Source organism: Erpetoichthys calabaricus, chromosome 5 (genome assembly GCF_900747795.2).
Source record: "Erpetoichthys calabaricus chromosome 5, fErpCal1.3, whole genome shotgun sequence".
In the NCBI taxonomy this organism is placed as follows: domain Eukaryota; kingdom Metazoa; phylum Chordata; class Cladistia; order Polypteriformes; family Polypteridae; genus Erpetoichthys; species Erpetoichthys calabaricus.
Window position 1 is genome coordinate 113905748 of NC_041398.2, and position 22777 is coordinate 113928524.

A 22777-nucleotide genomic window follows, 5' to 3' on the forward strand; every position below is an offset into this window, starting at 1 on the left:
AAAATCTGAGCACATTTCTCCAGTTTTGATGTTACTACACTGCTTATCTGTGTCATTCAGAATTGACTTTAAAATTCTGTTTATGGTTTATAAAGCCTTAAATAATCTCACCCCATCTTATATATCGGAATGTTGATGGATTAAAAGCCAGAAGTCTGCATGACCATCATCATCAAGTCCTTCCGTGAGAACCCTAAATACAAAGAGGACTGTTTCATTTATGTTAGGTAGAATGCCCAGAGGGGACTGGGCGGTCTTGTGGCCTGGAACCCCTGCAGATTTTATTTTTTTCTCCAGCCGTCTGGAGTTTTTTTTTTGTTTTTTCTGTCCTCCCTGGCCATCGGACCTTACTCTTATTCTATGTTAATTAATGTTGTCTTATTTTAATTTCTTACTTTGTCTTTTATTTTTCTTTTCTTCATTATGTAAAGCACTTTGAGCTACATTTTTTGTGTGAAAATGTGCTATATAAATAAATGTTGTTGTTATCATCAGGCCAACCAAAACAATGTTTTGTTTTTTTTTTTTTGGGCACTGGTGTTCTGCATGTGTAAATGGAAGCTGCAAATTAATGTCTAGCATGTAGGACACTTCCTCCTCCTGTTTCCATTGTGGGGTACAGCCCGGACACAGACAGGTAGACATGATGGTTTCACCACACACATGTTTATTTACAATATTTACAAGTTTCTAGTGCACAATACCCAGTGCCGCAGCACCAATCACCCCTTCAGTCCTGGCCACACAACACAATGCCTTCACAGTCTCTGGTCCGCCTCCACTCCTCTCCACCAAGTTTTGTCCACTTCCACCCGACTCTTGCCATTGAATGGAGGGAGGTGGCCCCTTTTATGCACCCCCGGATGGACTCCAGGTGCTTCCCGAGGAGCCTCCGTTGACACACCCCTGTGTGGCGGAAGCTCTGGCTGCGTACCCGGAAGTCCTCCGGGTGTCCCCAATCCTCTTCCCCCCAGCACTTCCGGGTGTGGCGGAAGTGCTGAGGTCCAGGGCTTCCAAGGCATCGGGGCGCCCCCTGGCGGTGACCACGGCCCCTACAGGGTTGAGCTTCCAAGCTCTGTACCCGTGGCCCCCAAAGCAACCAGGGCGGTCGCCCCCTCGTGTTCTGGAGGAGGCACAAGCCCTCCTCCGGTCCTCCTGGGCATCCCGGCCGGGCATGAACCCCAGCCGGGTGCCACACCATGAACACATGTAATGCCCAGTGTAGGCGAACATCTACTGTACATCATATGTGTTTTCAGTCATTTTAGTATGGGAGGAGATGTTTGCATAAATTAGATGAAAATGCTATTGTTGGCAGAGATCATTTTCATTTAAAAATGTAGTAGTGTGGATATAGTATAAAAAGTGCTTCTTTTGCTCTTTTACTATAATTACAGAAACCTTTATAAATACTCTGTGTTGAAAAAATAAATAAAGCAAAAAACGGAAAACCAGCAATTACAAAAAGCATGCCAAATGACAAACTTTTTAATTCTCTCTGTAATAATAATGTACACTATGAGATAATATTGCTTATGAGAACAGAAAAGCTCCTTCACAATGACATAAAAAACAAAACTGAGAAGCTTCATTTTTATGTTGCTTGCTGTCTAGGGATTCTTTATTGGAAACTAAGCCTTATGCATTATTTATTACTGTATCTCTAATCCAATATATTGACTGATACTCATTAGGATTATAGCAAAGATCCTTACCAAGTCCATGTCTGTGTGTGGACATTGGCGGCATCACACTCCAGGTTTTGGTCTTTGGATTGTAGCACTCTACTGTATTAAGTGTTTTCAACCCATCTCTTCCTCCTACAACATACAGTTTATCTTCCAACACAGCAACGCCAAACTGTAGCCGTCGGCCATTCATGTTGGCTACATGGGTCCATGTGTTTGTACGAAGATCATACTTTTCGATGCTTGTGGCACCTATATGGCAAAGTTTTAAAAGAGTCATCAATGAACAGAAAAGAGCAGCTTCATACTTCGCATTCATACGAACTATGTAATAGGACTGATAATAGATTTTTATTTCATCACAGTGAAATGGCACCATATTTTTAATGCCTGTACAAGTATAGTACACAAAGTCCATCTATCCCAGCTATCCTGACACAAGTAGACAAAAACCATCCTGAATAGAGATGCTAGTTCACTGCCAGGTCGAGGTACACACACATTCATTATGAGAACATTTTAGTCACCAACCAATCTAAACACACAAATGCTGAATGATAGAAATGAAATGAAGAGATTCATAGCTAGGATAGTGCCAAAGAGTCAACAATTCAAAACTCTAGAGCCCAATACGTTTACCAAAAATCTTAGACAATAACCCACACACAAAAAAGAGTCCTAAATACCACAAAAGAACACTAACTGCATTCATGTTATCCAGAATTTTGCAGATTTCTGTGAAAGGATTGCGTGATCTTAAATCACAGTATTAATCAAATGAACAGATTTTTAGTTTTTTTTGAAAAATTGACATTGTTTTGTTGGATCATCTCATGTCTTACCTTTAGTAGCATCCATACCCCCAACTGCAAATAGGACCCCCACTGTAGATTTTCTGGGTTTCGTTCTGGGACTTTGAAGCATAGGGCGACGTTCTGGAAGAAGATGGTATTTCATGGCCTCCATAATAAGTTTGTGACATTCAATATCATCTCTAAACAGTGGGTTGTTTTCCATATCTGCCAGACACTAAAAAAAAAAGCATTATGCATAAGTTATTATAGTCATAATTGTTTAGTTCACCCTCAGAATTTATTCAGCACTTTGATACACTTTGTAAAGTATCCATGTTGTATACTTTGCTTGGCACTGGGAAAAAGGCAATAAATACCTGTCAGAAAGCAGAACAGATATATTCAGCAGGCGTCTTCTTTCTTTCTAAGGTAAATCATTACCCACAATAATTTAATGCCAGCCTGCAATGAATCTAGATCACAACTCCAGAGAGCCATCACAGATGATTCATTTCCTTTCAAACCAAGACGGAAGCAGAAAATATATGCATCAATGACACCCTGTGTTGATGTGCACACTCTTGTTATTAGGCTATGTAATATTTCTTGTAATGCATTTTTATCTCACAATTTTCTACTGTAATAAGGATGAGTGATGATATCAGCTTGCGGCGACATTTACACTGTGCAGTGCAATACTGTTCAATGAAGACAGGCATTACTTGAAATTTCTAACTGCAATGATCAGACAAAAACCCTATTCACAACTGCATTTATGTCATCTTATCTCATTTGGGAATACTGCAAAAGCTGAAGATGGCCAAAGGTTGAGCAAAATATAACTATCCTTTATGAACCAGCCATGCTGTCTAAAATCTAACCTGTAAGAATACTGTAAGTGTAAGGACAGGTGAAACGTCAGTGTTTGTGTAAAAAATGTCTTCCTGTGCTGCAACATAAACAAGGCATGGACCACACCCGAACGTACACCAGTCCATTACATTCACATCCGCATCAGCACTTAGTTTAGTATGAGTCCACTGATATCTGCAAGTGTGACAAAATAAAGGTTTCTGGGAAAGTGTCATGGATTTCTTTAAATGTTTGAAGGGCATTCTGCAAAGGGGTTGGTCTTTATATATATATATTTTTTATTTTGTTAATCTAACAAATCTATTGGAGAGTGAATTCTCTATTCTACTAGAGCCACACTGATTAAACAAGACATTCTTAAGCGTATATAGACATATATAAGAAAAACAGCTAACAAATACAGTAGAAAGTCGTCCTATAGACTGTGGTAAGTTACTAGGAAAGTTAGAAACTTAAAAAGTACACATCACATGAGTCAAGCTATGCCACGTTTTAGGTAAGGGTAAAGGAAATCCTTTGTTCTATAACAGCAATATACAGTATATGAGTATACAGATGTATAAAACCGGTTAGATATACTATACAGTATATAATTCTATGTCCAGTGCATTCAGGATATATTCAGATTCCTTCACTTTATGCACATTTTATTGTGTTGTATACAGTATTTAGTTTTAAAATGGATATTTTTGCCATTTTTTTCCTGCATCAATCTAGACTCAATATTTGACAAAGTGAAATCATGTATTCAAAAAAGTTTGTAAATTTATTAAAAATCAAAAACTGAAATTCTTCATTAACAGGTCACATCAGGTCACTCAGAAACCGAAACACGTTGCTACAGCAGGGGTCCACCTGCATTTTGTCGAAGGTAACTTTGTGAATCACAATTAGAATGTCAAATTCCATCCCAAACTGTGATAAGCTCACAGGTACTGACGTCCATGTCACCATATCAAAAGAACATGACTATATTTCATCCAACCACAGTAACTTCAGCAATGATGTGATTAAAGAAATCGTTAACAATTAATAAAATAATTAAAATCAAAAACACAAGAAATTCACCTTTCATTTTGTTTCTGCCTGTCAGTTTGATAGTATTTTATTTTTATGAATAAAAATGTCTTTTACTTTGAACTGCTTCTCTGCTACAGGTGAAGCAAAAAACATCACCATAAATATATTTTTGTTTCTTACAATTACAAAAATTAAGTGATTCTACAATTTCACAGCAGTTCACGTAATTACTAAAGCAGAAAATGTGTTTATCAGTTGCCTGGAGCTAAGATCTTACAAACTTGTTGACAACATTAATTTGTCTGTAAATTAGAAAACTGAAAACTTGATTAAATTCTAAATAACATGCATTATTAATTTGTGTTTACATGGCTATTTCTCAGTCACTTATTTCATTGTCTAGAATTTCAGCTTTGGTCATCAATTCTCCTTTAGAGCCATGGCCTCAAAATGATCCCTTGTAATCTTTTTGTCAAAGTCCTTTCAGTCAGCAATTAGAATTTAGTCTCTCAATATATCCCATATTTTGGTTGTAGCATGCTGACCACACTGACTTGCTGGAATAAAAGCAGGATAAAATGCATCTTACTGTACCTGTGGGGATAAAAGTGGCAATCTAATGAATGCCAGGAGTTTGCTCATTTCTTTCTGCCGGGTCCCCATTTCATATCGAACCCAACTCAACAGTGCATTTAGGATGGTCTCTTCATTGGGAATGTTCATATCATCAGAAGACAAAAGTTTCAAAATTTCAGAGGCTGGCAGAAGGAGGAACTCCTGGTTTCTTATCACTTCCATGAAATGCTCCTACAGGAAAAAAAGCAAGTTTATCACTTAATTTATTGTGCTTCCATTGAAGTAGTCTCCTGATAAAACACAAATAAAACAAAAACCACAAATTCTTTCAGAATTTTGTTTTTAAATAATGAATAAATGAACTGGCATTTCTGTAAGTAAATAACCAGCATCATAGTGACAAATAAGTAACATAATCGACAGTTCGTTAGTGGTAAAAAAGGCAGTGGCTGACTCCAAAGTGGTAAAGAGAAGGTCTCCACGGTACAAAGGCAGGTTTCCAGTGTTAAGGCGTTGATCAGTCACAAGCGGCTGTAGGAGCAGACAAGACCGTAAGAAATTAACTAGCAGTGAATTTTCAGTAAACAAGTTTTTCTTAGTAAGAAGGAATAACTGTGCAGAAAAAAAATTACTAGAATGAACAGTTCTTAGAAGTCAGGAAAATATAGCAGTTAAGAGGGCAATATGAATAATATGAAGGAATACCAACAGTGCAAGTGGAGAGCTTTTAAGTAAGGAATAAGAGGAGCACAAAGTTTGGTGAACAGATAAAGAAAAGTAAAGCTAACCTTATAGAAGGGCAAACAGCAGGCAGAAGAGAGGGAGAGTATTACAGGATCTTAAGGGGTCAGAAGGTGTGAAATAACTGTAGCAGCTCTATAATCTAATTTTTTTGGTTTATTATTTTTTTTTTAGTTTTACCAAGTAAGTTAAATCATTTAATTGTAATAAACAAAAAAAAACTTTAATAACAAGCAGTTTTAGTAATCCAAACTGAAATTTAAATAATGAGGCTAGTACAATGTAAGTCCTGTTGGATGTTGGACTTTTTAGAGGATGGATTGGAGAAGCCAGTCTTCTATGAGGGCTACATCTACAGGAGATGCCAGCTGATCCAGTGCCTTGAGCTCAGTGTTGCTGAACTGGAGGAGAAGTTGGTTGCCTGCATTGTAGTAGAGAATTGGCAGACCTGGCTCAGGTGTCCTTTAGAAAGATATTGTGCACACCTAAGGTGGAGCGGGTGGAGACTCTAGACTAGACAGATAGAGATAGTTGGGTCAAGTTCACAAGGTGCAAGGTAAAGAGTACTAACTGTCTGGGGGCATCAACCCCTGAACTGCAACAGTCAAACCATTTTCAGGAGCTGGACGGTGTCTCTGAAGATACTGAGGTGTTAGGCAGGCATGAGGAGCTCCAATGGCCACATGAAAACTAGTTCTCAGAAAAAGAGAGGCAGTGATAATTGGGAATTCAATCATTAGGGGGACTGAAGCTCACAGAGTCTCGCATGGTGTTTTGCCTTCTAGATGCACAGGTGGGACACCGCCCTGGGAGGGCTGATAGGCTCTTGGCCAGAGAGGGGGTGGATCCAGTTGTCATTTTCCATGTTGGGTAGTCTGTCAGTTCTCCGATTTAAATTTAAAGAGAGCCAGGCTGTGGAGCAGAACTGACAAGGTAGTCTTCTCCAAAGTTCTGCTTGTGCCACGGGCTAGTCCAGCTAAGATTAAGGAGATCAGAAAGCTTAATGCATGGCTCAAACCATGTGTAGGGCAGAAGGTATAGGTTTATGGGGCAGTGGGACTCATTTTGGATCAGATTGGACATGTTCCACTGTGACGGGTTATGTCTGAATCGGAGGGGCATCATTGTGTTGGGGAGGCATATGAGTAGGTTACTCAACGAGAGTTGTTTAAACTGTGGTATGGGGGGGCAGGGAGTTCAGGACAGGGCAGGTTTAGAAATGTACACGGTGGAACAAAAAATAGTGTAAAAATAAAAATGCATAGTATTATAAATTTTAACCAAACATTTAAAAATGAGTAACACGTTTAAAATAATTTGCTTTAATGCTAGAAGTATCAAAAATAGAACAAGTGAGTTTGAGTTGTATGTTGTTGAGCATGCTTATGATATTATAGCAATAACTGAAACATGGCTAAATAACAAAGATAGGGATGAGTATAACATAGAGGGATACACATTTTTTAGGAAGGACAGACATGACAGAAAAGGAGATTGGGTTGCTGTTTATGTCAAACATAATTTAAATGCAAGTCCTCTTCAATTGGAAAATAAGCCCCATCTTAGTGAGAACATCTGGCTTCATCTGGAAAGTATTAGGGAAAGAGTCCTTATTTTAGAAGTGTGTTGTAGACCAGGGGTCCCCAACCACCGGGCCGCGACCCACTACCGGGCCGCCGCCGTCTGACAGCCGGGCTGCGAGAGAACTGCCAGCAACGGAGACTCACTCAGACTTTTCAGAACGCTTGGCGGGCGGGGCTTTGCAGCGGCGCAGAGAGAGGAGAGAGACCGAGGTGAGAGACTATTACAACAAAGTATTTTTATGGTCCCGACAGTTTCCTCATATGACACGAGTCTATAGAAATCGCGTTACTATGAAGTACATTCAGCAGATGCTTTCATTACAACAAAGTGACCTTGAAATGCCTGAATGAATCATCCACAGAGCAGTAGGATCTGTGGTCGCAGCTCAGATGTGCACGTTTGCACAACGATCCCCAAACAGAAACATTGTAAAAAAAATTCTTTCTTTGAACTTTCCTCGTACTGTTATTTTTTTTTTTTTTGCTGTTTTTGTTTCAAGCAGTTTTCAGTGATACCTTTTGCTTATTGCTTGTCAACATTTGAAAAACATCCATTGGAATTTAACTCATTGTCACCCTCCTATAGAAACGGCAGACACGAAAAAAACGATAACAGTGTTAATGTTTGTGATGTGCAGTCTGTTGGATTGGCAAATGTAAAGCATATGTCTTTGTTATATGCAAAAAAAGAAGAAAAATCTCAGGTTGCAAACGTATGCGAACTGCTTAATAACTTAATAATAATAGAAATGTTATGTAAATTGTGTATAAAACTCCCTCAATTCTATCTTGATTATTACAAAATACTAAATCCAGACAGGCTTCATCCCGTGTTGGTGCTTTAACATGCTGTGTTAAAAAACAGTCATTGATTACTTCTAAAAACTCCTGCTCTTGTGCTCCTCCATCTGCAAGGTTATCCCTGTTAATATTTTGGATAATTAAAGTCCCCCATGGCTATAATATCTACCTGTAAACTTGCCTTTTTGATATTACTAAAAAGATGTGTGTTGAAATTACTGTCTGAATTGGGTGGTCTATAACACACTCCTAAAATAAGACCTCTTTCCCTAATATTTTCCAGGCGAAGCCACATGTCCTCACTAAGATGGGGCTCATCATCCAACTGAAGAGAACTTACATTTAAATTCTGTTTGGCATAAAAAGCAACCCCACCTCCTTTTCTGTTCTGTCTATCCTTCCTAAAAAATGTGTATCCCTCTATGTTACACTCATCCCCATCTTTGTTATTTAGCCAGGTTTCTGTTATTGCTATAATATCATAATTATGCTCTGCTACATACAACTCCAACTCACTTACCTTATTTTTGATACTTCTAGCATTAAGGAAAGCTATTTTTAATGTGTTACTCCTTCTACATTTAAATGTTTGCTTAGAATTTACATTACTGTGCATTTTTATTTCTACACCATTGTTTGTTCCTCCATGTATAGATCTAAACCTGGCCTGTCCTAAACTCCCTAAACCCCCCCCCCCCCCCCCCCCATTCCCTAGTGTAAACAATCCTGTTCGAGCCTACACAAATGCCTCCCCAATACATTGGTGCCCCTCCAGTTCAGATGTAACTTGTCATGGCGGAATAGGTCCCATCTGTTCCAAAAGGAGTCCCAATGCCCCATAAACCCATAAACCTTCTACCCTACACCAAGATTTGAGCCACGTGTTAAGCCTTCTAAACTCCTCAATTTTCCTAGACTGGCGCATGGCACAGGCAGAACTTCAGAGAAGACTACCCCTGTCAGTTCTGCTCCTCAGCTTGGCACCCAACTCTTTGAATTTGGATTGCAGAACTGACAGACTACCCTTATGTATGTTATTTGTTCCAACATGGACAATGACAACTGGATCCACCCCCACTCTGGCCAAGAGCCTATCCACCCTTCCAGGGAGGTCTCCCACCTGTGCTCCCGGAAGGCAACACACCATGCGAGACTCTCTCTCTCTCTGGAGCACACCTGTACTTCAATCCCCCTAATGATTGAGTCCCCAACTATTACTACCTCTCTCTTTTGGGAACTGGTTTTGAGGTTGCCTGTTGGGTCTCCTCATCCCTGCCTACCACCTCAGAATTACCACAGACACTGTCCAGCTCCGCAAGAACATGACAACGGTTTGACACTTCTAATTCTGGGGTTGAAGCTCCCGGACAGTGTGCACCCTTTACCTTATGCCTTGTGACCGTGACCCACCTATTTCTACCTGTCTTGTCTGGAGTCTCCTCCCGCGCCACTTTGAGGGTGCACACTATCTCTCTAAAGGACACCTGGGCCAAGTCCGACAATCCTCTATTACAATGCAGGTCAGCAACCCTGAGCTCGAGGTGCTGGATCAGCTGGCATCTCTTGCAGATGTAATCTTCATAGACAACTGGCTCTTCCAAGCCATCATCAAACAGGATTTGCATTGCACTGGCCTCATTATTAAAATTTAATGTGGGATTAGTAAAAACTGCCTTAACTTTTTTTTTTCTTAAAATTAAATAATTAAACTTAAATGGTAACACTAAGATCTGCTACAGCTATTTTACACCTTTTCCCCTTCCTGTACTGTTCTCCCTCTCAGCAGCCTGCTATTTGTCTTTCTATGAGGTTAACTTTACTTTCTCTCTCTTCTCCTAACTTGTGCTCCTCTTACTTATAAGCTCTCCATTTGCACTGTTTGTATTCCCCCGTATTAATGAACTCTTACACTGTTGCCCGCTTATCTCTTCTACCTCTGGACCACTAAGTACTGTTTAATCTAAAATAAACAAATAAATAAAACTTTATTACCTTATCTGCTTATACAGCCCCTTGTGCCTGATCAGCGTCTTAAGGATGGCTGCTTACCTGCGCACCACAGCCGGGGCCTTTTTCTTTTCCTTTAAACTAAGGAATCTCAGTTATGACATTGCAGTTATTTGCTTACAAATAGCAGTTACTGCTGCTTTCTACCCTGCCTCCTCCATACTAATTCAAATACAGATAACAAGAACAAGCACACGTACAAGTACAGTAACTTTTCCAAGCGCACTTCCAAACACCCAGCTACATTTGCTCTTGTGTGGGGCAAAAAAAAGCAAAAAAAAAACCTTTCTAAAGGGAAAAAAGCTTTAAAAATTCCCACATGGTTCCTTAGCAGCAACCAAAACCCAAGTTTTTAAGAGCAAAATGTATTTATTTATTTAAATCTCACACCACAGAACAGACCAAAAACTCTCAACAGCCTCTAGCGTTTGCAAAGCACACGTCAGCACGTCAGCCTAACTTTCATTCATCCATCCTAACTATGACACCTTAGCATGTCTGGATAGGCAGCATCACATCCTTCACCCTGACCCTCAACACACACATTCCACAAGGCAGTGTGCTGAGCTCCCGTCTATACTTGTTGTTCACCTCTGTCTGTGAGGCCAGAAATGGTTCTAAATCCACCAATAAATTTGTTGAGAACACCACCATCATGGGCATAATCGTCAACAACAATGAGACAGCTGGGAAAAGTTTTGTCTTCTGATATAATGATGCAAGGACAGCAATCTCTCTCCCTTAAAGTAAAAATCTCAGAATCTAATAATAATCTAAGAAACAAAGAATATAAGAATAAGGGACAATATTCTCTTTCCTTTAATATAAAGAAAAACAAGCTGGAAGACCACACTGATACAGTATTAGCATTTGGGGGAATGATTTTAAGGGTGTGAGCAGCTTTAAATTTCTAGGAGTTACCATCACCGATAACACAAAAGCAGGCACAATTCATCTTGCTAGTAATTGTATTTTGTGTATAAATTATAATACACAGAAAGTTTAATTTGTGCACATACAATTAATGACACTCTACAATATAAAGAGCAATTGATTGAAAACTGGCATTTTGTTGGTATAGTAGTTGGCACTGCTGTCTCACAGCTTCAGGAGTGAGAGAATGTGTGGGTGTGTGTGACTTGTGAGGGACTGCCGCCAGCACAGGGTCTGCTCCTGCATTTGCTCAATGCTGTTGATGCTCAACTACCTTAAAACATAATTAGCAGGTTTAGGAAATTATTGAATGGATGGATGAATGGACATATTGACAGTCAGTATGAGGTTTAGTCTAAGACAGTTGATGTCAACTATCTTGGTCAAAACATCATATTAACTGTCAAATATCTTGGACCAAAATAGTGTTTTGAAAATGAAATCCTGTAATCCTGCACACATTTAAGATTTTAAACATTTAATGTAGCTCTAAGTTAGCCTGACTAATTATAAATATGTATCTTGCACAGCATTACTGTGCATCGAGTGGTCAATCTTCTCGTAGGTTTCCTTCTCACTAAAATGCTTTACACCTTTATCCATATAGGTGTATCTTATTCCATCGTCTTGTCTTTGCACAATGTCTTCTCTTGTTTGTGTTTTAAATTTAAATTTAAATTTATTATTTGCACTTCATGTTGTTACACTGTGGACCCTGAACTTCGCAATTTGGTCTATCTGTATACTTTTATATGGTTGAGATGACAATAAAGTTCACTTTGACTTTGATATAGAATGGACTATTATTACCCACTTTACTCTGCTTTGGCACACAAGTCTTTTTCCTGAAGAGGCAGCTGCCAGACTCTCTTATCTTCAGCTAAAATGTCAGTTTTCCTGACAGTATCAGCTTCTCTTTGGAATGCAGTATTTTGCATCTCACCTGATAAGACTGATTAATGACAGGCAAATGATGCCCAAAGATGTCTCTATAATGCACCACTTGAACACTTGGCCAGTGAACAAAAATCAGTAACTCAATGATTGGCAACCTTGATAGACAAACCTTTGCACTAGTTGTCAACCAAAAGGTTGAAACCAATGGCAACACGTCTACTCCTTCTCTTATAACCCTTTGCAAGCACTGGATCTGTGCTCTCTATATGCTCTTGGGACTCCTGTTGCCTAGAGTGCAGCAATAACAAATGTTGGAGTTATCCCTTTTATTCCAAAAAGTAACCAAATCCTGGACTGAAAGAGTGGAAGACCATCCATAGCGGAGTTGGATATGGGTATCACAACAGCTAAAACAAGGTGCACAAGCAAGTGTGGTCATCGGTGTTGCAAGGCGCTTGTGTTGCTGACTTCCTAGCAGACATATTTTTTAATCTAGCAAAAGAGGACCACTCTGGTTGAAAGCTAGACAACAAAGTGCAATACCGTAAAGTGAAGAAGATAAAGAGCTTCTGCACAAAGAAACAAAAAATGTGCTTAAAATCCTTCTACATTTTCCAGGGAAAGTTGGCAACTTAAATCATCTGTTACAGCTGGAGTCAACAAGAACCAAGCCATCAGTACACCTGCTTTGATTCTGAGAATTATTTGACTGTAACTTAGTAGTTACTGTAAGTTAAATCCAGCTAATATATTCAGATTATAGGGATTTCTGTAAGTGAAAAGAAACAACCCACGTGAAGGAGATGTTTTTAGCAGATAAACGTTTCTCTTCCTGAATTCAGTAGAAACATTCTGAGCAATATCTCTCTCTCTCTGATACACACACACACAGAGGTAGGTGCCTTTAAAAATCTGAAAGGCATCTGTAAAGTGGTGTATGACTGTATTTTGCTCATTTTCTGTCCAGTACAAAAAAGGCATCTGATATCTGTGATAGCTTCAAATTAGTGAGAATGACTGCAAAGAACGATTATGAATAAAGTGTTTTGATCATATTAATATAATGTGTCAAAACCCAGCAGATGTACACTTTCTGCATTTAGGGAAAGCAGAGCTAAAGTTTGTGGAAGATTAGGAGCAGCATCAATAATATGCAAGAGACGCCTTACACTGTCCACCCCTTCATGAGAACAGATGAAAGCTGTCTAATCTTGTTGAATTAATTTCAAGGCAATTAGTTGAAGGCGTTTTGCCAGAACCTTGGCCAACAACGTTGCATCTGAGTTTATCAGAGAATTTGGGTAATAGTTTGAACAATCAGTGGGCTCCAGTGGAGGAAATTGTGCCTTTAAGTATTTGATAGAGGGGAGTCGATATTTGTTTCCAAAATGCTGAGAGGATATCTGGCAGCAATTCATTAAGTTCAGTCACAACTTTTAATTGACCAGCCAGACAGACCTGTATGTTATTTTTCATGATAGCAGAACACATTCCATGGCAAACAGCTGAAAGGTATAACTGGTGGGTTACATTATATCTAGTGACATAAAGAAATAGAGAATAGGAAATTAAACAAAAAATAAACAAATGGTTCAACTGCAGACTTGATATTCTTTCAGAAGAGTTCATTAAGTTTGAAATATAGTGGGAAACAACTATCTATTGGCCAACAATTATCCATTCCACAGTGAGCAGCAAGGGGTGTCTATGCAATATTGTTCTTTTTCTTCTACTGTACTGTACTTAGAATTGCAGACTATAATACTTATCTATCACCTGTCTCTTTAATGCCCCAATGTTCTGGTCACACAGTTCGTTTTTATAGGCTTAGTGATGCATGGATAGTTACGGTATGTGTCTGTAACCCCAAAAACCTCTGGGTTTGTCACATTCGTTATGCTCTTATGTTCCACTCCAGGTCATTTAGTGACATCCCCAGTGACTTAATTACAGTGTTCTTTAACTTTCCATAACAAAATGAAGTAGAGTCATAGGGATGGGTTTCTGTATACGTGAGGGATGACAACTAAAGACCACTCAGTAGGAATTACAATGCATATAATGAAGAAGCCTCAAGAAACAAGGGAAAGTGTGTGTCCTGGACTAGACAAACAAAGAAAAGGCTTGTGTAGCCAGGATAAATGTCTATGCAATGTCTTGTCTTTGTCATATCACGACAAAGTGGAGATAGAAAAAAAACATGTCCCATGCCACAGAAAGCTAATAATGCTGGGTTGTTGGTTGGTATTGTCAACTTAATTACAGCATGCAGGTAGGTAATGGCATTGGCTCCTTAAAAAATCTAAGACTTTGTTCTGATAAAAAATCTAATGCAGTGTAATCAGTGCAGTACAGATTTACTGTCGTGTATTTTAATTGCTCAAATAACGTGTCAACCTTTTGATGCATAATTTGAAACTATGCTAAGAAGTTGTGAGGGAGTCATATAATCGCAGTTATTTCTAGTTGTGCAATCTGTTATTCTCAAAGCAACGAGATCCAGCAGCTACAAAGATTATGTGTGAAATGAGTCCTGGCTCATTTGGCCATGTAGTGTGACTCTACCCTTAGTAACACATGGAGCTCTGGAGTGCAAGAGCATCTGGGGCCAGCACAGACTGCTCTAGGCCTAAGGCCTCTACAATACAGAGCACATGTGGTCCAAGAAGTAGTTCTGGGTATCCTTGGAAAATGGTCTTTGAATGGGGAGTGATACACAGAGACTGCTGCAAGATTCCAGTAACACAGGAGTCTTGCAGCTGTACTAGTATTTAGAAATGTTATAAAGAAGATGATTAAACACACAGATATATAATATAACACAATACGCAATATAACACAGTTAGTTTAAATTAGCTATGAATCACAATTCTGTATTGGCATCAAAGCCTAAAATAACAACTGCTTTGTCTTATTGTGTACTTGAATAAATGTCAACTAACACGAAACAGTAAAAGTTACTGATTACTTTTACCTGACTCTAAAACGTCATCCTCAATAGCTTTCACTTTCTCCCTTTCTACCATACCCCTGAACAAGTGTGACTCAGTATGCACTATAAAAGAAATTGGCAAACGCCACCATCTTATAATGACCCTTATTAGCCGAGCTTTTTTAATTTTATCAGTATTTTTTATTGTGTGTGCACATGACATACCTCACAAAGCTAATAAAGCTGGGTGTTAATTGGTACTGCCAACTTAATTAAGACATACAGGCGGTTAATAGCATCGGCACTTTGAAAAATCTAAGGCTTTGTTCTGATAAAAAAATGTAATGCAGTGTAAAAAGTGCAGTAAAGATTTACAGTCAAGCACTCTGAATGCTTGCACAGTGCTCATCATGCTGACACTTTCTGGTGTTGTAAATCAGGCTCTGTAAATATCCATATTACTAACCGAGAATGATAAACCGGATGGCATGGACGCAGGTACACGGCGATGGGACCATGAGACATACTGCGCAGGCGCGTACAGCGCACGTCTCATAAACCGCACGCGAAGTCGTATCCACCGCGAACGAAGGAGTCACGGCCCAAAAACGAAAGAGCTCAACTGACGTGAATGAGAAATGAAGCAACAACGCGCCCATAGCTAACGACTAACGACACAGCCATACAAAAAAGAGGATTCTGCACTGCAGCCCAGATTCAAACGGAAGAGGCTACGGCGGCCCCACAGGTCCACAATGATAGTACGGAAGGCCATATTGTGAGTGGCACTACTACGGAAGGCGCGGGCGTCACCGTCATATTGTGAGTGGCACTACTGCGGAGTGAAGTTAGGAATAATGTGCTGCTTGGGATTGTACAAACCGCTGAACCCTTTACACCGAATTCAAACACAATACAGCTCAACGATACAAACACGAGCCCACCTAGATAAGATCAATGAACGCAGGCGCCTACAACGTGCGTCTGAAACTGCGGAAGCAAAGCAGGCATGGGTTCAAAACGAACGAGCTCGACTGACGGATATACAAACACAAGCCCGGCTGGATGAAATCAAAGAACGCAGGCGCCTACAACGCGCGTCTGAAATGCCACAAGCAAAGCGGGCACGGCTCCAACACGAACGAGCTTGACTAATGTATTTCAGGATACCCAACGCCAGGGGTAGGCGAGCGAAGCAAGCAGGGGGCGGAGCCCCCCTTGTATTATGTATAACAAAACAGAATGAAATAGTTGAAAAGTAGCCTGGGCCTCAATACGATTGCCCTCCTGGTTCCACAGTCTATTTTCTCTTTGTTTTGCCATCCCTGTTTAATAAAACCTCTTTTTACTAATACTGTTTGCCTCCTTGCCCCTCATGTGGGTTGGGGTACAGTTCAAGAGAGTTCCCCCTACGTTACATAACTTATTTGTTTTCCATAGCCAACTGACAGCAGACTTTATCCAATACAGAAATCCTCTAGATGATTAAAAGAAGAAGAAGTTCCAGAACCTACCAGCTCACTTTGACAACTTAAGTACAACTGAGCCGAGAGTCAACAAATGCTAAAAAAATAGAGCTATTAGGCAGAAATGCCTTGAATCAGAATGGTCAATATTAGCTGCATTATTCCAGTAGATGGCAGTAATGTACACTGTGTTTCTGAATCTTGGCCTTTACACAGAAGGTTTGACTGGAAAAAATCTTTTTTATTGGAATTTGAGACAGAAGAGAGGCAGTGGCCTTGAGCTATTAAAATCAACTTTCATTGTATTACTTAATAAAACAAATCATGGCATTTTTGTCCACATATGTACTCCATTGAGTACACACTTTTTAAAATCACAAATACAGAAAAATGTAGGCATTTTCCAGTTGAAGCGTGCTTTATATGCATTTATCAAAAATGATTTCTGAAACCAGGAATATACAGAAGAAAAAATCACCCACCCTGTTATGCAGGTATAGTCCGGCAGTACAATCAAAAATGAATGAAACCATTTTGAAAAAGAGGTCACAAATGTTGAAACAGAATAATGAGGCATACTGTATATTGTAAATCAAGATACTGATATGGCATGATACTTTTAGCTCAGGCACATTCACTAAATGAAGCATCATAAAATGCATTGCAGGGACAGATTGCTCAGTTGGGGATCTGTTTTGTTCTAGCATGTCACCAGCTATCTGCAGATTTCCATCGTCTACAGTATAAGTACTATTGGTGTCAAGAAAATGAATGTACTGATGTGAGCTTCAGTGTCACAAATATATTCAACCTTATGTTTGAACACCAACTTTCTTGGATGGAATAAAACTAACTTTATAATAATAGTCATTTAAAGGGCATTATTCAATTTGAACCCTTTTGCACTGTGGTTTACTAAATTATTTGACTAATTGTTATTTCAACTAATATGATTAAGTGATCAAAAGAGCACTGAATAATGTTTATTGGTTGATATGATTTGCTTGGGATCCCCCTTGAAAAAGTTAATTACTTTAGGATTATATTTTAATTATGAAAAAATGGGAGAGCTTTTCCTCGGAAGTTTCTATAGCAACCTCTGCTGAGTAAGATGAACTTGCCTATGAGAATTTTCAATTATATCCAAATTGAATTATAAGTCCCAGATGGAATTACACATTATGAAACAAGATAAAAGAAATATAACTACCATCTGCCATGACTAATTGCCACAAAAGCTGAATTCTTACACCAACTTGCATGATAACACAGCAAACATAAAAACACAGCAGTTATGGAGAGCCCGCATTGCAGAAATAAACAGCATCTCATTATATATACAATATTCATAGTTTTTCTAATCATGCTCTGTATATAGAAAAATAAAAATAGGTTGTAACACACACACACAAATGCATTTCTGACACTGCAGAAAAGGCTTGTTGTCTTTTACAAGCAGTGGGATGAGTCTCATCTGGAGAATTAGCAGATAATTTTAAAAGGGTTGAAAATTTTCAATGCAGAGTCAGAATTAAGGGTAGGTTAATTGCCAAACATTTATGGACAAGTGATGAAAGATTATGAAGCCTATGTCCTATTTCTCTTTTCATCACCTAAGAAAGGTTTGAGAATGATAAAAATCCAAAACATATACAGGTATGGTGCTTTATTTTGTATAAGGTCTTGGCAGAAAATTGTTATTTCTGAAATTTACTGTTTAGTTGCATGAGTGAACAAACTTGAGTTAAAAATTCAGGAAAGTTGGTCTGGCAAGATCTATTATAATTCTCAGGATTTTCCTAGGTCAGTGTATGTGTAAATAAATCTGTCAGGTAAAGCACTCAAAATGTCATGGTGTCCTCAATCTGGCAATTTAAAATTTGATTTGCTTTTTGAAATGTTTCTGAAAATCAGTCACATTTTGAAATAAGTGACCTCCTTTCCCTCCAAGGATGAAATTGTCACACACAGTCACCATCAGGTGGAGCCCACTTTACAAATGCTGTTTTCCCAAAGCGAAGGGAGTGGCGATCTCACACATCTGTTATCAGCAGTGCAAGTCAATGGGAGTGGGACATCTGGAGTGTCGCATTTGGCTCTGATGCTTTTCAGTTTTCCATCCACAATATTGTTTACGTCTCAAATGTGTTTTTGTGATTTGATTACTCTGAGTAGAATAACAATTTAAACAGAATGAACGTGGCACTCGATCATTCCTACAGTACTCAACAAACATCCATCCATCCATTATCCAACCCGCTATATCCTAACTACAGGGTCACGGGGGTCTGCTGGAGCCAATCCCAGCCAACACAGGGCGCAAGGCAGGAAACAAACCCTGGGCAGGGCGCCAGCCCACCGCAGTACTCAACAAACATTTTCTTTTAAATTAAAAAGATGCATTTGGTTATCTCTGTGGTGGGTTGGCACCCTGCCCAGGATTGGTTCCTGCCTTGTGCCCTGTGTTGTTTGGGATTGGCTCCAGCAGACCCCCGTGACCCTGTGTTCGGATTCAGCGGGTTGGAAAATGGATGGATGGATTTGGTTATCTGTCAGCTTGTAAAGGTCTCTCCACCTTTACTTGGGATATGAATTTTACACGAGAACCCTTTTGAGCTATGAATAGTGCTGGGCCATCGAAGTGAATGAAAGAATCCCTCTTGGGATGATTAACCTGGAAATTTGAGTGAAAGGAGCCAGGCTTTTAATACAATTATAGCAACATTTAAGGAGCAAGTGTTTCCTGTTGCAGTAGTAGCAGTAATGATTGTATAGGGTAAAAAAGGAGGAAAGAAAATATTTAAAACTGCAAATATTTGGAAATATATTCATGACAAGTAAAAAAAGCACACCACATTTGTCAATTTATACAATTCCTTTGGTTAATTATATGTATGTTCACTTGAACAAAACCAAAAGAAAAAGAGAACATTATTTAAAAGATTATTAAAGCATTTACGAGTTCAGGAGAAGAATATTAAATTCTCCATCTATCCATGTATCCGTCACCAAACCTAATTAATGCAGCTTTCACATATGGTCTCCAGACATACAGTAAGTTAAGTATGTATGTTAGTGGCAGCCCCCCAGAATGAACTTTTGGATTGCTTTGATTACTTTTCATATTGTAACCAAGATCAGGATCACCTTACCACTGTCAAAGTATGTCCCCCACAAGAGATCCCACCCCAGATCTCACACTCACAGTCACAGTCACAACACCTGGTGGAAACACAGAAACCTCACCAGCTAAGTTAAGCTTTCTTTAGCCACTGTTTCTATTTTACATAATTTTTAGTCATTTTTTCATATAGCTTATATATAGAGTAAATTATTTGTGTAATATTTTTTGCTATATTTGATCATTTTTAAACAGATATTTAACATAATTACTTTCTCTCTTTCTGTTTGACAATATGAGTGTTGTCGGAAATAAGTTAGCATGTTGTCCCATCATAATGGACACCTACCATAGTGTAATTGTGAGCCACTTTGTGCAAAGTCTGTGCAGCCCTGTGCATCAGCAAAAGAGCGAATTCAAGGCAGTTTGAGGGATGCAGTTGCTTCATCAAGAATCTGCAGCACGCCTGCACAACTTGGGACAGCTGGAGGAGGCAGGCTGCTGAAAGCAAGCTCTCTATGTTCTCTTCCTTCAGCTCCAGGCGACCTGAAATAGGAAAGAAGAACTTATTACAGCGGTTCACTACTGAAACAACTGAGTCAACTGTAATTCTTATTTGGAGAACAGACTGAAATATTTTTGCCTTTGTGGATATAATTTTAAGTTAATATGAAGGATAGAATAAATTTCAATCTTTTTTAGAACTTAATCAGATGACTTTGTAATTGGAAACATTAAAAAGTGGTAGTATTTATCATATCTTCAGCTGTTTATTGTGGTAATATTGTATTGTGGGCTCCTTGGCAAGTCTCACTGGCTAGCATTAATTGACCACACAATTCCTCCAAAGCTAACACTGATAAGCAGAGCGATTCTTGATCAAACATTACATTAATCTACTGTGAATTATGCCTCTAGCTATCAATAACTAACATCTTCAAAGAAATGGAGCCAATGCTAAGAGCCTAAAGTCTCAATTATTAGCCTTCTATTATTAATTTGTTACTTTAATGAATGATCAAATATCATTACCTATCTTATAGTACTTACTGTGAAATAAAGCCTTTAAATTTATTTAAAATGGTTCCTCTAGTCAAACCTGGTAAACTCTAGGTTTCCAAAATTAAAATTATTTATCACTACATATAATGTTGTTTTCTAAAAAAAAGAATGCAGCAAATACGCAACATGTCACACATTGTGTCAACGCAACTTGTAGGTAATTTGGTTTTCTTGTAATTTAAGTTAAATGGGAGGTGACGGTTAGATACATGTATTTCTACTATAAGAAAATAAGGTTTAATCAGACTAGCAACTTGTGCACATTTAACAAATATTAGAAAGAACTTAATATTAGACATACTGTATTTATAGTATAGTTTAGAGGTCTGGTTTCTATCCACATCCACATTACAAACCGAGAATGCTAAACCGGATGGATGCAGGGACATCCGGCCATGGGCCGTAGCCGCAAAAAGACGTACTGCGCAGGCGCCCCAAGAAATGAGGCGCCGCGAGAGGAGGGGCGGCCGCGACCACAGAACAGCCACGACCCACAGAAAAAAGGAGTGGGCACAGAAAAAAGGAGTCAAAGAAATGAGGTGCAAGGAGGCAGCACAGAAAAAAGGAGTCAAACGCAGGCGACGCACACAGTGCCGCACGAAAGCCATTGCACACGAAACTAGCACACAAAAAAAAGAACCCGCTCGCGCCCCACAAATCCCCACACCCACCTCCAAGCACCCAACCCCCCCCTCCCCCTAAAAGCAATGGACGGAACACACAGAAAAAGGAGGATTCAAGAAGCCCCTGACACACAAAAAAAAGAACCCGCAAACCCCCCCCCCCCCCACAAGCAATGGACGGGACACACACAAAGAGGAGGATTCAAGAAGCCCCCTGGCACACAAAAAGAAAGAAGACACTCGCGCCCCCACCAATCCCACCACCCCCTCCAAGCAACATCCCCCCCCCCCCCCCAGCAAAGCACACAGCGACGCACGAATCCCCATTGCACACGAAACGGGGACGCACACAAAGAGGAGGATTCAACAAGCTCCTACCACACCAAAAAAAAGAAGCCGTGACCGCCACACCAAGCCCATTAGAGACGAAACGGGACAGACTACGGACATGGCACACGAAACATTCACAACAACGACGATTCAGACCCACAAACACACTAACATCAATAAGAAGTGACACCCAATGCCCCATTTCTAAAGGAACCGTCCGCAGACACCTGCTAAACGATTGCGTCACTTAGCTGACAACGCGTTCAATAATGAGTCCACTATTGAGGAAAATTCATTGGGATTAATGAATGTCATTTGCAATCATTGTCATTCACTTAACTTCCCTGAAGAAACAATTGGCAATACAAGTAAGGAATTTACACGTTGTTGTCAAAAGGGTCAGATTAGACTGCCTCCTTTACATTCATATCCTGAATATCTACAGAAGCTTCTAACTAACGATGTACCTGAAAGTTAAAACTTTATGAACTGCATTAGATCCTACAATACTTCATTTGCTTTTGCATTTACCGGAGTAAATATCAGGCCACCAAAAGGCAATGACCCATACTGCTTTCGCATATGTGGACAAATATTGCATCGCATTGGAACAGTGCACCCTGAAACAAATCAACAACGGAAATATGCACAATCTACACACAAAGCCCCATTTCTAAATGAACCGTCCGTATTAAACATACGTCATCTCAACACGTTCACACTATGCAGCATAGGTGGATCTCATTACAATAAGGCACTATTAACCGTTCAACCGCAGAAAAGGCTCCATATTAACAGTGAGTGCGATCCTCCTTATTACTTATCCATATTTCTAACGCTGAAGAACAAACAATTCATGAATTCACGATCACGGGTACAAACCGATACGGCTCGAGTAACGGGACCAAACACACGAACCCGCATGAAAAAAACAATACACGTCGGCTCCAACGCGCTTCTGAAACTCTGGAAGAAAAAATGTCTCGGCTCCAAAAACGCAAAGCTCAACTAACACAGTTACAGAAACGAACCCAAATGGACAGACACACTGAACGTGGACGCATGCAGTGCGCGTCTCACAGTACTGCATCGAAACAGGCACGGCTTCAAAACGAAACACCTCCCGTCTCAGACATACAGAAAACGGCAGCGAGAGGACAAAATAAATAAACGCAGTACAAGCAGGCAAGGCTCCAAAAAGAGCAAGCTCAACTGACCGACATACAAAAACGGGCAAGGCTCAATACAAACAATGCATGCCGTAAACTACAACGGGCTTCTCACACCCTAACAGGCAAATCGATTACAGCTCCAAAACAACACGTCCCAA

The 22777-nt window shown here is 39.6% G+C and overlaps 1 protein-coding gene across 1 annotated transcript in view; it reads right to left on the reverse strand.

Annotated features, from left to right (window-relative positions):
* The window catches only part of klhl5 (kelch-like family member 5), a 119585-nt gene that overhangs the window by 20428 nt on the left and 76380 nt on the right, over window positions 1-22777 (reverse strand). The window contains 6 exon segments of the mRNA XM_028801974.2: window positions 1716-1940; window positions 2531-2717; window positions 4970-5182; window positions 19782-19811; window positions 19813-19850; window positions 19853-19978. Coding sequence (XP_028657807.2) covers window positions 1716-1940; window positions 2531-2717; window positions 4970-5182; window positions 19782-19811; window positions 19813-19850; window positions 19853-19978 — 819 coding nt within the window.